Here is a 14,230-nt window from a genome sequence, read left to right on the forward strand (position 1 = left end):
TCGAACTACTATAGCATATACCTGACATGCAAACTGACCGATCAAAACCAAGTTCTAGTATGAAAACTTTTTATATATGAGGAGTATTAAGTATAGCTTCGGGGCAACCTAAGTTAACGCTTTTTTCTTGTTTTTATTATTAGTGGTATACAAAATAATTACATATATCACATACGAACATATTTACTTGGCTGTACTTGTTACCGCATATTCGTTTCATTTGCAAAACAGAAGCGTTAGTACCTGTTTAACGGCGCCGACATGCCTTACTCCCACTGTAGTCCAAAGTTTAATCGCGGAAATAAACATTTGCTCAAGTTTTCGCCAATATCGAATGTAGAAAGTAAACCTTTTAAATTCGAAACTCATTTGACTGTGCGAAGCGTGAAAAAATACGATAAAATGGATTTACCCATTGAATTCAAAGTCTCGCCGGAGAGTTTATTACACCTAGCCGTCAAAGTTGTAGATGCCTTGACATTACCAGACGTTTATCAATGGACCGATAGGGACGTTTGTAATTGGTTAAAGCGCTTAGGTTATCAACAATATGAGGTGAGCAAAATTTAATTTGACCCGTTCACACACACAATTTTGCAAATATTAATTTATATGTTGCGTTTAATGTTGAGCAATGCTTACAAAATTATTTACTTACAATATAAATGCTATGAAATGTCTACTAGATATGAATAATGTTTAGTGAAATAGTTCTAAGAAAATATTAAAATGTTTAACTCTAAACTCTAACTACATGTTGCTCAGAGTGCAACGGTTGTTTGTATGGTAGTATGGTATAGTATATTCATATGGTTTGCCAAGGGATTTAAAACTGGTGATTTGGACGTACGGAAGACGTAGAACGCCCTGGGCAGCCAAAAAAGTTTGTAGTTGAGGAACTGAAAGTATCAATCAATAAAGATAGTTGCCAAACACAAGAAAAGCCCGCAGAATCTTTGGGGGTTACTCAAGCAGCCGAATATATTCAAAAGCTTATGTGTGTAAGCTGGCCAATCTGCCAAATCAACGGCAAAGCCGAATATTCATGACGCCAAGGTAATGCTCTGTATTTCTTGGAATAAAAACGGCGTACTGTATTATGAGATTCTAAAACCATGTGAAACCATTAATAGGAAACGCTACCAACTACTACGACGAGTACGAGTACATGTTACATACGATCTGTTGAATTGAAATTTAAACATACATACAAGTATATTATCTATTTAACATATATTATATACATATATTTTTATATTATACAGAAAATGCTTATATACTCATGTATGTATTTCGCAAATTTTAGCACACTTTCCGTACCAACTTAATCACAGGACGGAAGCTTCTGTTGACCAACGCCAATGCGTTATGCGCCATGAACATAAAAAATTTCAGCGATATCAAGCGATTAGCAGAGGGCATACGTCAACTCTTCTACTTCGAAATGACTAATTTTATGCGAAGTATATCATTGCCTCCACATCATCTTTACGAGCTCTACAAACTATTTCAGACGAAGAGTGGTTATGCGTATTTAAAACGGTCCGATCTCTGGTGTCAAATAAAAGTGCTGCGGGAAAAATCAAAATATCTCTGCCACTGGGATATACTCGAACACTGGATGTCGCGGGAGACGAGAGATAAAGAATTTTTTGGTGCACTAAATTGATTAAATTTACATACATAATTAAGCGTGAAATGGGTAACTAAATATAAATACACATGCATATGCACATATTATAACGCATTTTTGATGATTTATTATTTTGATGGAAAAATTTAAGATTTTTTAAGCTATTTTTAAAATCTATTACTTGTATGCCTTGGTCACGATAAGTATAAATTGAAAGAAGTTATTTGGGCAGCTCTTGTTATCCTTGATAGAAGAGAAGATCCCCGAGGACTGGTTGCAGGGTATCCTGGTCGTTCTATTGTACTATCCAGTATACTTTTAAATCGCATTAATGCAAAACTTGATTAATCTCTGAGAAAGCAATAAGTCGGATTTCGCCCGAATCGTTCATGCGTTGAGCAGATAAACACCCTGCGTATCATAGTTGAGTTAATGAACGAAATCAATTAAAATAAACACGAAAAGCAACGATCATTTTATACTGCAAGACAAAGAAATTGATCATGTTGGAGGTTTTAACTACCTAGGCAGTATAATATCTGCGAAAAACAATGCAGGGAAGGATATTTTGGCCAAAATATATTAAGCAAAAGACGCATATACACAGTTAGGTAAAATCTGGAATTCGACGCAAATAACCTCCCAAACCAAAATTAGACTATTTAGGTTCAACGTTGTCTCTGTACTGCTTTACGGATGTGAAACTTGGTTTATATCCGACCACCTTACTGAAAAGATTCAGAGCTTTGTTAACAGATGCCTACGGCGTATCTTCAAGGTGTGGGTGCCAAACGTCACCAGCAACGACAAGCTCTGGATCGGAACGCCCAAGGAAGTCGTAAGAGAGGTCGCCCCAAGACCACGTGAAGAAGATGCTTACAAAAAGAAATCGATGAATGCAGACAATTGTGGAGTGAAATAAAGATGATAGCAAAAAACATTAGCAAATGAAAATGCTTTATTGAGTCCCTATGCTCCAGTGGCAGATACAGAAAATGATGATGATGATTATTACAGTTGAGGTTTCTACTTAATTTAAGTGTTTGAGGTAAAACTACCTGCTCTCTATGATGTAGTTTCAATGTTGGTGAAGAGTTCATGGAATATATGGTGCATACATATATGCGGTACAAGCTTGGTTTCTAAAACAGAAAGCTCTGCGTTGGCAGTAATTTTGGTGGAACAAAGAAATCAGTACTATTTTCACTTTAGAAGAAAATTATTTATTTAGTTATTTTAAACCATTCAGAATACGAGATGTAGCCGAATTCTTCCTTATTTGCCTTTCTAACGCGTTAGAACAGCCAGATGGTGTGTCTCGTTAAATAATTTCGAAATTTGGATGATGCGGCTAGCAAAAGTTATCATTATAATACGATTCGCCAAACTACATTGAGATAATAATATAAATATAATAAACACTCGTTTATAATAATATTGTATTTAATGAAATATTTGTCACATCCAGTGCATTAATAACCAAATACTCATACACTGGCATGCAATTGAATAGGGCCAAGCTATTTCAAATGAACTTTTTATTATTTTTATTTAAAACAATGATCGATTTAACGTTTATTTTTTTTTGTTTTTTTTTATAGTTAATAATTCTTAATAAGAATATTTTAATAAATCCAAAATTTTTGTTGTTCATGCTTGAGTTCTTCGAAAAATTAGTTTTTTTTATGCAGGACTTGAATGAATACAATTATTTAAAATTGGTATAATGATAGTTTAAGCTCAACACAAACTTTGTTGAATTCTAATTTATTATATTAAAATTTGTGTCTTATTAATTTAATAATTACTTTTTAGTAATGAGAAAAACCCCAATTATTCCTATCAGTAAGGTAATTATAGAGGGCCTTTAAATAATTTAAGGACATTTCCCTCCAGGCGGTGTTTATTCCATCTATAAATAATTGTATGTCTTGAAGTTGTCTCCCTGAGTGATATACTTTTCTGGTCAGCCATCCCTACATATTTATACCCTGTACAGGGTATATTAAATTTGGCACACCCCTAAGGGAAAGTCGGAGACCCTATGAATTATATACATATATAAATGATCAGCATGATGATCGATGTAGCCATGTCCGACTATCTGTATACACAAACTAGTCCCTCAGTTTTTGAAATATCTATCTGAATATTTGCACACGTGGGTTTCTCCCGAAGAACCTGTTCATTTGTCGGAATATCGGACAACTATAGCATAAAGCTGCAACACAAACTGAATGATCGGAATCGAGTTGTTGTAGAGAAAACTTTTGTATTTGACCACTACAGCATATAGCTGCCATACAAACTGAACGATCGGAATCAAGTTCTTGTAAGAAAAGCTTTTGCATTTGACAGATATCTTCACGAAATTTGACATGTATTATTATCCAAGGCAACGGTGCATCCTCGGAAGAAATTGTTTAAATCAGATCACTACATCATACAAACTAACCAGTACCTAAAAATCAAGTTCATCAATTCGGTGCAACCGAAGTTAAGGTTTCTTCTTGTTTAATTATATTAATACCCTAAGAATAAGATGGCCACTCCATTAAAATTTTAATTTGCTGCTCAATCCAGTGTTTCACGACTCTAGGTATGGGTTATAGCATTGCCTTCTGAAAAATCATCGGTAAAGGTTCAAAAGGTTACAGATTTCAGGAAACGCATTCTGAAGTCCTTCTTCTTGGTTGGTTACAATCCCTTTAGATGACACAAACTGCAATTCATAAGTTCGTAGAATTAAAAGTTAAGTATTTAATATTAACTCGTTTGAAATATTCTAAGGCAATAATGACATCTTGTACGCACCTTTCAGTGACTACCCGATCAATATGTATTGTGTATTCGTTCCTAAATGAACCAAATTGTGCATTCATTGAAACAATAGTCATATATCTATTTGTTATTGATAATATGTACCTCAGCGTGCAGCGGCATTGTTATGTTCACACAATTGTAACATTCAGAGATAAGTGCGCAGAAGACCCTGCAACAAATGCGATAGTTAGAAATAAAAAACATTATTTAAATTTCAGTGTATTTAAATTATAAAGCTATTGGACACTCATAAAATGCTATAGCTATCTCAGAGAAACTTAATGGTTGCATTTCAACATGTGCTACACTGTGAAGACTTCTAATACTAGCCCATACCTATAAAGCTATTATTGTTGAACACACTATGATGAATGATATACATATATTCTAAACTACGGTAGGAAAATGGGCCAAATCGGACTACAACCACGCCTACTTTCCATATACTACAATTTTAAATTCCATATGAATCTTTCACTTTCCAGTATACAAATCTAGCACCAAAGCATATATCGGGACAAAACTTTGCACAAATAGTGACATTGGGGTATACCATCGCGAGTCTTAAAACCTGTACCTGGTGCTAATTTTTTACCGAAATACTGGAGAGATTCTCTTTCTGATAATAGTATGTGTGTATGTAAAAAATGCATTGAATCGAGTCAATACTTCCCTTAGCCCCATATACCTTATCGATTTATCATATTTTCGAACTTGCGACTTATCTCATTCCGCATATATCGCCTAATATGTTAGCTATAGCATTACAGCAAACTTCACCTGATATGAGCGTTTAAGAATCTACGAATTAACCCAACTCCCAAATACAACCTATATTTACTTTCGAGAGGTCGGGGTTATAATCTGATTTCATCCATTTCAACACTGTCGATAAGGGTTATTATAGGATTTGTCCTAAGCGAATTTGGATATTGTAGCTTAAGTGGTTTAGGAGGTTTAATGTACATATAACCCTCTTTGGATTCACAGTTGCGCCTTGCTTCTGCTATCGCCTGTACCAAATAAGCGGAATATATCTTAATTAAGTGATTAGCTATGGCATTTTAGAAGTTTTCGACATAATAAAATTAGCATATTGATTGATATGTATACTTAGTTTAATGCCGAAAACATGTAAAATTATATTATACTACATATAATAATTTTCGTTATTCTAACAAAACTTTTTATGTTAAGGGTTTAGCGATGAACATGAATGGAGTTGGTATAGACCTTGTCACATTTAGCCTCTCCGGTTAAATTTATGCTAAGTATATTTAATTTAAGGATGATTTTAATTTAATTTTCGATAACTTAATAAAATACCAAATTTGATCGTAATTCATTAACGACTTCGTCGAATAATGAATGTTTAGTTCTTTCGCAAAATTTTTTAATATAAGGTTTTGCCAACACCACAAGGTATTTTCCCTACTTTGCGCATTGCACGTTGCAAAAGTATAAAATGTTCGGTAACACCCGAACTTAGTTCTTCCTTTCATATTATTGCATGTTTACATTTTCCTGCAGGGCCGCTTGATATACCTTAATTGTCCACTTTGTGGCTATATGCAACACAATGCAATTGTGTTTACCATAATAATATCAGCCCTTAGGATTGATCTAAATACAAATGTCTGCATGTACTACTAGAGTGTTAGACCGGTCGTAACATGGGGAACTTCTTTAAGGTATTTTTGTGCTGTAAAGACTTCTCACAAATCTTTCCAGCTGTTCGAAATAGGTTTATAACTTATATGTTTTCCATTTGTATACTACTAAAGCGCACGCTAAAATAGGAGGGGAAGTTCCGGCTCATAATTTAATAAAGATGTTTCTATGTTTAGTTATTTGATACTATGAGAAAATAGACCCGATGTAGATTTTTCAAGATAGCTATTTAAAAGCTGAATGCAAATATTTAAATGAGAGTGCATGAGATGAAAATAATTTTGGATAATATAGTGGACAGTAATTGAGATTTCAAGAGAAATGGCACCCAATTGGCAACATGAAGGTACATAAGAACCGCAAATTGCCTAATTTCACAAATAGCCTAAGCTTGTTGTCATCATTTACTTATAAAAAATAAAGTAAAAAGTAAGTGTAAGTATTTAAGTGCGCTAACAGATTTGCGAGTCTGGCTTTTACTAAACATGAATACGCACGTCCCAATATTATATGAGCAGCTCGGCCAATTATGTAACTAAGGGGTAAGGGCCAATTATGTACCCTCTTGGTATATAAATGTAGATTAATAAATCTGTATACCTATAGAAATTTGCAGAATTTAGTATTCATTGGAGAATAAACTCAATTAACAAGTTCAAACAATGGAGCACAAGGCATGTACCTGCTCCAAATGCACCAGATTGCAATACTTGCGTGTGTGTTTGTATGTATGTATATGTATAAATAAGACGCCTTAATCTTAAATAATAGCATTACAGCAAACGTCAACTGAAATGAGCGTTTATCACTAAAAGTAATAGTTAAATTAAATGTAGTGTAAATTAAATTCAATATCTGATCTGAGTTGAATATCGTCAATGTAAAAATTGCAACCCCAAAGGTCAACGAAAGTTTGTACACCTATTTTGATTTAGCCACAGAAATTGTAGGTCTTTCAAGAGAATTTTCACAACTTCTTGGGTCTAGACTTTATGCGAAACAACTATTTGCTCCTGATGCACATTTTGCTTGCTATAGCTTTCTTTTATTAGGAAGAGTCTTCAGTTTATAGTACGAATATTCCTGGTCTTATTGAAAATATGGCGATTTTTCTAGATTCTGCGCAACGTAGATTGAAACGTGTTCTACTTGTATTACGCAATTCTAGTCAGTATGCTTCTGTTCCTATCGATTCTTCTGTACATTTAAATTGTCAAGATTATGATGGCACACAAATTAGATCTCTGATGACCGATGACAATTTTGACGCAACAATATATATATAATACAATATTACTGAATGAAAAGCTTTGCTGACGTTGAAAAATGTTGTAAGTAATTTCTTAGAAAATCCATACACAAAACCATAACAGTACATACAAAATTGTTGCAAACTTTTGAAGAAACATAAAAAAATGGGAGGTAATACTTGTATAAGTATAAAACTTAACTTTTGCGATTCACATGAGGATTTTTTCCTGATAATCGTGACGATTATTTTGAAAAACATTAAACCAATAAAAATTAATCAAAATTATTAAACCATAAAAATTTTGAAAACAAGGTACCTAGGCCGATGGAATGTTACTATGATAAAGCATTACTACTGGTTAATGAAAAGATTTATTAATGATGATATTTACAACATATTATATATCACATGGAGGCGTTATTTCAACAAGTAAGTAAGGGCCAAGTTCGAGTGAAACGGAACATTTTGTACTCTATCAAATCTCGGATCAAATCCGGGGAAATACCTTTAGGTGTTGACGGTCAAACTCTAAGATAAACAATGAAACGTAGAGGACGTCTTTATTTGTACTGGTGCTAAAAATGGTTAAACTCGGGTCATTGGTTTCCGGGAGTTGGATAATCCCCGTTTACTTAACAGAAAGATTTTCAAAATTTCGGTTGACTTTATACCATATATTTATTTATTTGAGCTTTTTGTGTCGAAAATTGGTGAAATCGGTTACATACTTCCCCTAGCCGCCATATACCTAATATAAATATTTTGAAACATTCGGTCATTGTGTGATTTTCTTCCTAAAATAAAAACATGTTTTCGAGTATACTTGAGTAAAGCCAAACGTTATTGCAAAGAGTCCAGATCTTCGCCTATCTCCAAAATACTTTCATTCATTTTACCTTGGTCTAAACCGCATATCCCTAATATGCTGAATTTCCTTCCCCTGGTAATGTTTTTAAGTACCCCATATAAATATAACATTTAGCCCTTTTGGTTGACATACCACATCACATATATCTCATTTGTGCTAATAAACTGTATAGAATTTAGTTCGAAATAACAAGATGTAGTAATTAAACTAAATGAGTCTATGCTCTATAATACGCTTTTTCTGTTCTAAAAAAAAATCCAAGCGGGAGTTCCGCAAGGTAGTGTATTGGGACCAGTTCTTTATCTCTTATATACTAGTGACCTACCAACATTTAACGAAAATATTGTTGCTACATTTGCTGATGATACTGCAATTTTACGACAATAATATTGAGTCAACAGAAAAATTACAAAAAGCCATTGCAGAAGTACAACGCTGGACAATTACTTGGCGCATTAAGCTGAATGAAATCAATCGGTGCATATCGATTTCCCCAATAAACGTATACAGCACAAACCAATATTTATGAACCAAAAAATAGTTCCGTATGAGAATACAGCAAAATATCTTGGTATGACAATTGATACTAAACTTAGGTGGAAATTACATGTCAAAAAAAACAAGAAGAATTAATACTTAAGTACAGAAAAATGTACTGGCTATTAAGCAGATATTCTGCCTTGTCAGTATACAACAAGCTACTCTTGTATCAACAAGTCCTTAAACCGATCTAGACTTATGGTATTCAACGTCATCAAAAAGTATGCTCAATGTCATGAACAACAACTTCAACAACATATCAACATTGAGGCTCTCCAGCTCCTTAATAACGATGGCCTTACCAGAAGATTAAAGCGAGTAAAACCTTTCGAACTTCTGTAAAAAAAAAAAAAAAAATATTATTAATCATTGTTCAGGTCTCACTAAAATAGTGACTATAATACATACATACTTGTGTGTATAAATTTACACATCTGAAATGAATATCATAGGATAAGCATTTTGTAATCTTAAAACCATATAAATTTAACAAAAATTTTCTTTTTTTATAGTATACAAATTTTACCCTCAGGCTAAGAAAAAACCAAAAATGTTTTTTTTCGTTCCACCCTAATATGCATACATATATGAATAATCATGTTGATGAGACAAGTTGAAATCCGGATGACTCTGTGTCCGTCCATCTGCCTAAGCAAGCGATAACTGCAGTAAAAATTGAGATATCTCTATGAATTCCTTGGCATCCAATAGACGTCGATATTGCAGATAGGCGTAATCGGACTACTGTCGCCTCCACAAAACGCCATCAAACACCCCATAAAGTGCCATAAATAAGCACTAGTGCATATGGCTGATTTTTTATCGAGCCAATATGTAAGGAATCTTAATAAAATTCAGAAAGAATCTCTTTCTAATATGAGCGAGCCCTTTTGCCTACAATGAATGAAATCAGAGCAATACTCTACTTATCCCTATATACCTTATATACGGATATTCAAACAAACGCTAGACTTTAAAACTTAAATATATTGGTCAATCTCTAAGGTTTCTCAATGAAATTTAGATAGCCTTTATTTCTGGTAATGATATGTCCTAATACCAAAACTGATTAAAATCGGCTCCAAATATTCTTAAGCCCCCATATAGGTATGTACCTCAAATAACATATAAAATCAACACAAATATCTGATTAACTACGTAATACATTTATTTTATTTCTATTTAACTACAATATATTATATATATTATAACTACAAAATACTACTTTTTAAAACATTTACATGCTTTCGTAAGTCCCTTTGTAACTTGGTGAAACTTGACATATAGAATTGTTGTTTTTTACTTTTGGATTTTTCCTTCATTCAGTACATACTGTCATATAATAACAACATAAATACATGTGCATAAGTTTTTATTTTGTATATTTTTACATAAGTGCTCCAAATAAAAGATTTACTTAAAATAATGCGGGTATTATATGGAGCTTCCGATGAAAAATTCGTGCATTCGAAGGAGAATCTAATCGATAGGATACCTGTGCACTCCAAACTAGAAAACTATGAATATGGCGATATACCATTTCTTAGAATGGAGGGCCAAACTTTCAACAAAGACTCATTACCTATCGTTTTTCGAGTTTCGCCCGATACTTTGCTCAATCTAACATCGAATTTGGTAGATAAATTGCCATTACCGTCGGTGTATGAGTGGACAACTGAGGATGTCTGTAGGTGGATAAGGAAATATGGCTATCGGCATTATCAGGTCTGTAATATTATTTAAGATTGTCTTTGTGTACTATTGCTTCTGACTGTTTGGCTATTATCACTCTTACTCACTATGTGATTCACTATTTATGGCTACGCTTGCATCTCAAACTTGTGTTGTAGCTCTTAATAACTTAATTCCTATTTAAATACAACTTTTCTCGCTTTACGTGACAGTTCATACTGAAAGAACGAAGCGCAGAAAACAAACATTATGCCACATTGAACGCTTTGCTTACAGTTTTTTTCTCTAATAAAAGTGGCGACGGTTGCTTGGTAAAGCGTAAAAAGATAAGAGTTGCCCAACATTTTGCTTGGTTTCGCGTCGAAAAATTTTTATGTGAACGTACTACTACAAAAGCGTACATCGAACTTTTATGTCTAAACAAATGTGTGACGCAAAGCAAATCAAACGTTCTATGTGCATTGGCTATTATATTATATTTATACGTTTTGAAAATTGAGCTATATTTTAGATTTCATCATAATAGTTCACTAACATATTGATATGAATGAGACCGCGCAATAAACTTATATTATTTTACCCAAAAATATGTACAACAGACAAATCTTTAAAAATAGAGAGACCAACAAGCTTCATCATGTGTTCTTTGCCTAGACGTCAACCACAGACACTTTCACATTAGCTCGCATTTGCCAATATGCTCAAAAGTTTTTGAGATCTAAGAACCACACGTGGTCTAATCTATATACTACTACACTAAATTTTTAGCTTTCATATGATAAATCCACCCTAGGAAATGTATACATTTAAGCTGCTCATATCGTGTATCTCAAAATCTTTAGACCAACCTCAGAGGAGATTCAGAGACACCCAATTAGATGTGAGAATAAAAAACTTTTACATCCATTTCAGAACACCTTTCGTGTCAACCTCATTACGGGACGTAAACTATTGCTGATTGATGCGAACGCTCTCGCATCAATGAATATAAAAAACTTCAACGATATCAAGCATATAGCTTACGGCATTCGACAACTATTCCACTTTGAGATGACGAAATTTATGCGCAGCATCTCTTTACCGTCACAATACTACTACGAGTTATACAAACTCTTTCGCAAAAACACCGGCCACTCTTACAATATAACTAAACGCACCGAACTATGGCGTTGCATGCAATTGCTACGTGAGAGTAAACCATATCTCTCACATTGGGAAACACTGGAACGTTGGTTAGCGCATACTCATGAATCCGTAAGACCCGAGATCATTGGCGGTACACCACACTACCGACTCTATGAATGCAAGGCGGCAAAAAGGACAACAAAGCATTTCCCACCAAGGAAAGCAGCAATTATATGCACTTGTATGCCGCCATGCTTTTGTCATCACAAGAAAGCACATTTCCAGCCGCCCACAGTATTCACATTACTTAAGTCCACACGTTCTCCAGATGTTAATTATGTTTGTCATAATAAATATTGGAGCGAGCATATGCCACCATGCACTTGTAACTGGAAATCTACGAATTTCAAATTTGAACAAATATTAACCTGCTTGCGTCGAGAATTACCCCTTCGATATGGCCCGGACTATAGACGTCAAACTCAGATACACTCGTTTATGAATGAAAGTTTCCTCAGCCGAGCGACACTAATATAAATAATGTCTTAATAAGAGCCTCGCCGAAGAAATGTTTATCACATATAGAAACTGTAATAATAGATTTTGCATCGCAAATGAACGTCGAGTAAATAAAATAGTTCTAAATACTGTATTATTCAATCAATTGAACAAGTTTTATATGAATAAATCTATCTGGGTATACCTATTGATGAAAGCGCGATAGGTAAGTAGGAGTGCAGCAACCCTGGGTTAGCGCTGGATGCTATTTTGTTGCACTATCGTAAGACCTCTACCTCAAACAATTTGGTGCTCTCAATGAAACTACTTATATCCGTTATGCTTTTTGTAGACATTCAAAATTTGGTGACTGATGGGTTCCAAGTATTCTGCGTCGGGTTTGTCACAGAGAAAGTGTTGAACTGTTTCCTTATCCCCATCTTTAGCGCTCCAAGAGATCAGTGTCCCGTTATAGTAGCTGTAAGTCTATATATACTATCCCTCAGCCTATTTAATAAGCCCTTACTTCTAGTCTTGTCACATTTGGGCAATATCTGCTTCGTTATCATGTATTTGTTGGTGTGACCGCTGACCTACCAGTGAGATTAAAGCCTTCCTCTCTTTGTTGACTTCACTGAAATTAAATTTTGGTGACGACAAGGCTAGCAAAGCTGCCTCGCCAGCTTTCTGTATCTCCCCTAAGTTTCGTAGACTGATAGAGAGAAAGATGCCAATCATTGGAGTATACTCCCGCCCCTACTCCCCAGTTCATTGAATACTCGTCAGTATAGATAGAGGTTTTATCCTCTTCCCCTACTAAACCTCCTCACCATTCACGTCTAAAGAGGAACATTCACCGAAAGTGACTATTGAAATCTAACCTCAGGAGGATATAGTCTGATTTATTTAAGTTTAGCTGATTCTGGATGGCACTAAGTCCATAATGGGCCATAGCATTTGAAGAATTTTATATTGGCAGGAGTTTGCCACCACGAAATAAAAACAACCACTAACCGTGGCTAGTTCTTTTTGCATAGACTTTAAGGATTCTGCTATCACTCTCCATGCTTCAGTTTCAACTGGTCAGTCTAAGCTTATCTGCGTAGAACATTGATTTGACGTATCCTCACAAAAAAGTATGCTAAAGAAGTCAAATCGCATGACCTAGGTGGCCAATTAGCAATCCCTAGATTACATAGTTTTAAGATGCCCAAGTGTGATCCCCGTCTGGTTGTTCAGTCATAGGGCTTGACGTAACTTAATATCTGATTAATAGCAGAATCGCTATTGCTCTTCCTTTTTTTATGGGACAATTTTAATGATTGATTGTGTTTATACGCATACATACATACTTGTATATTTAATTCACCATCAGACTAATGATACACTCCAGAATTATAAAAAAAATGTAATGATTTCTAGTTAACACAATCCACAGAATTAATTAGTTGGTAAAACGCTATTCTACTTCACTCAAATTTTTGATATCACTATTTTTTTCTAAGCGATATATTTTTGGCTAGTCTCGCACTGTAACAGATTTAAAAAACTAAGCCAATTAAATGTAGTACATACTGAGTGTATGAGGCATTTTAATCCTTTTTAATTTTTATACCCTGAACAGGGTATATTAAGTTTGCTACGAAGTTTGTAACACCCAGAAGGAAACATCAGAGACCCTATAAAATATATACATAAATGATCAGCCTGATGAGCTGAGTTGATCTAACCATGTCCGTCTGTTTGTCTGTCTGTCTGTCCGTCTGTCCGTCTGTCTGTATATATACAAACTAGTCCTTCAGTTTTTATGTTATCGATCTGAAATTTTGCACCTGTCACGCTGTCCAAGCAATTTTTGCTTGAATTTATAAAATGAACCAGCTCTGTGGCAGGCGAAAAGGGACGCATATAAAAATAAGCGAAAATTGTGAATTTTTGACGCTTCCCGTACCACTCTGTCATCTACATACTGTGTTTTCTTTTTCCGCTTGCTTATTTTTGTACCCTGAACAGGGTATATTAAATTTGCCACGAAGCTTATAACACCCAGAAGGAAACGTCTGACATCCTATAAAATTTATAGTTGAGTTGATTTAGCCATGTCCGTCTGTCTGTATATATACAAACT

The 14,230-nt window shown here is 34.4% G+C and overlaps 2 protein-coding genes across 2 annotated transcripts; both read left to right on the forward strand.

Annotated features, from left to right (window-relative positions):
- Positions 1-261: 261 nt before the first annotated feature.
- Positions 262-1,716, forward strand: LOC106622976 (uncharacterized). Its single transcript, XM_036376606.2, has 2 exons — positions 262-555; positions 1,307-1,716. Exons 1-2 carry the CDS (start codon positions 262-264, stop codon positions 1,667-1,669), a joined length of 657 nt encoding a protein of 218 aa, XP_036232499.2. The 3' UTR covers positions 1,670-1,716.
- An 8,388-nt stretch (positions 1,717-10,104) lies between these two features.
- LOC138855981 (uncharacterized) lies at positions 10,105-12,268 on the forward strand. The gene is made up of 2 exons (XM_070106382.1): positions 10,105-10,512; positions 11,392-12,268. The coding sequence occupies exons 1-2, from the start codon at positions 10,213-10,215 to the stop codon at positions 12,139-12,141; spliced, it is 1,050 nt and encodes a 349-aa protein (XP_069962483.1). The 5' UTR covers positions 10,105-10,212; the 3' UTR covers positions 12,142-12,268.
- Positions 12,269-14,230: the final 1,962 nt, after the last annotated feature.

Source organism: Bactrocera oleae, chromosome 3 (assembly GCF_042242935.1).
Source record: "Bactrocera oleae isolate idBacOlea1 chromosome 3, idBacOlea1, whole genome shotgun sequence".
Classification (NCBI taxonomy): Eukaryota; Metazoa; Arthropoda; class Insecta; order Diptera; family Tephritidae; genus Bactrocera; species Bactrocera oleae.

Coding starts and splice junctions, on each gene's coding strand:
- LOC138855981 (XM_070106382.1), top strand. CDS start 10,213: ATGCGGGTATTATATGGAGCTTCCGATGAAAAATTCGTGCATTCGAAG. Junction 10,513..11,391: donor ATGGCTATCGGCATTATCAG/GTCTGTAATATT, acceptor CATCCATTTCAG/AACACCTTTCGTGTCAACCT.
- LOC106622976 (XM_036376606.2), top strand. CDS start 262: ATGCCTTACTCCCACTGTAGTCCAAAGTTTAATCGCGGAAATAAACAT. Junction 556..1,306: donor TAGGTTATCAACAATATGAG/GTGAGCAAAATT, acceptor CGCAAATTTTAG/CACACTTTCCGTACCAACTT.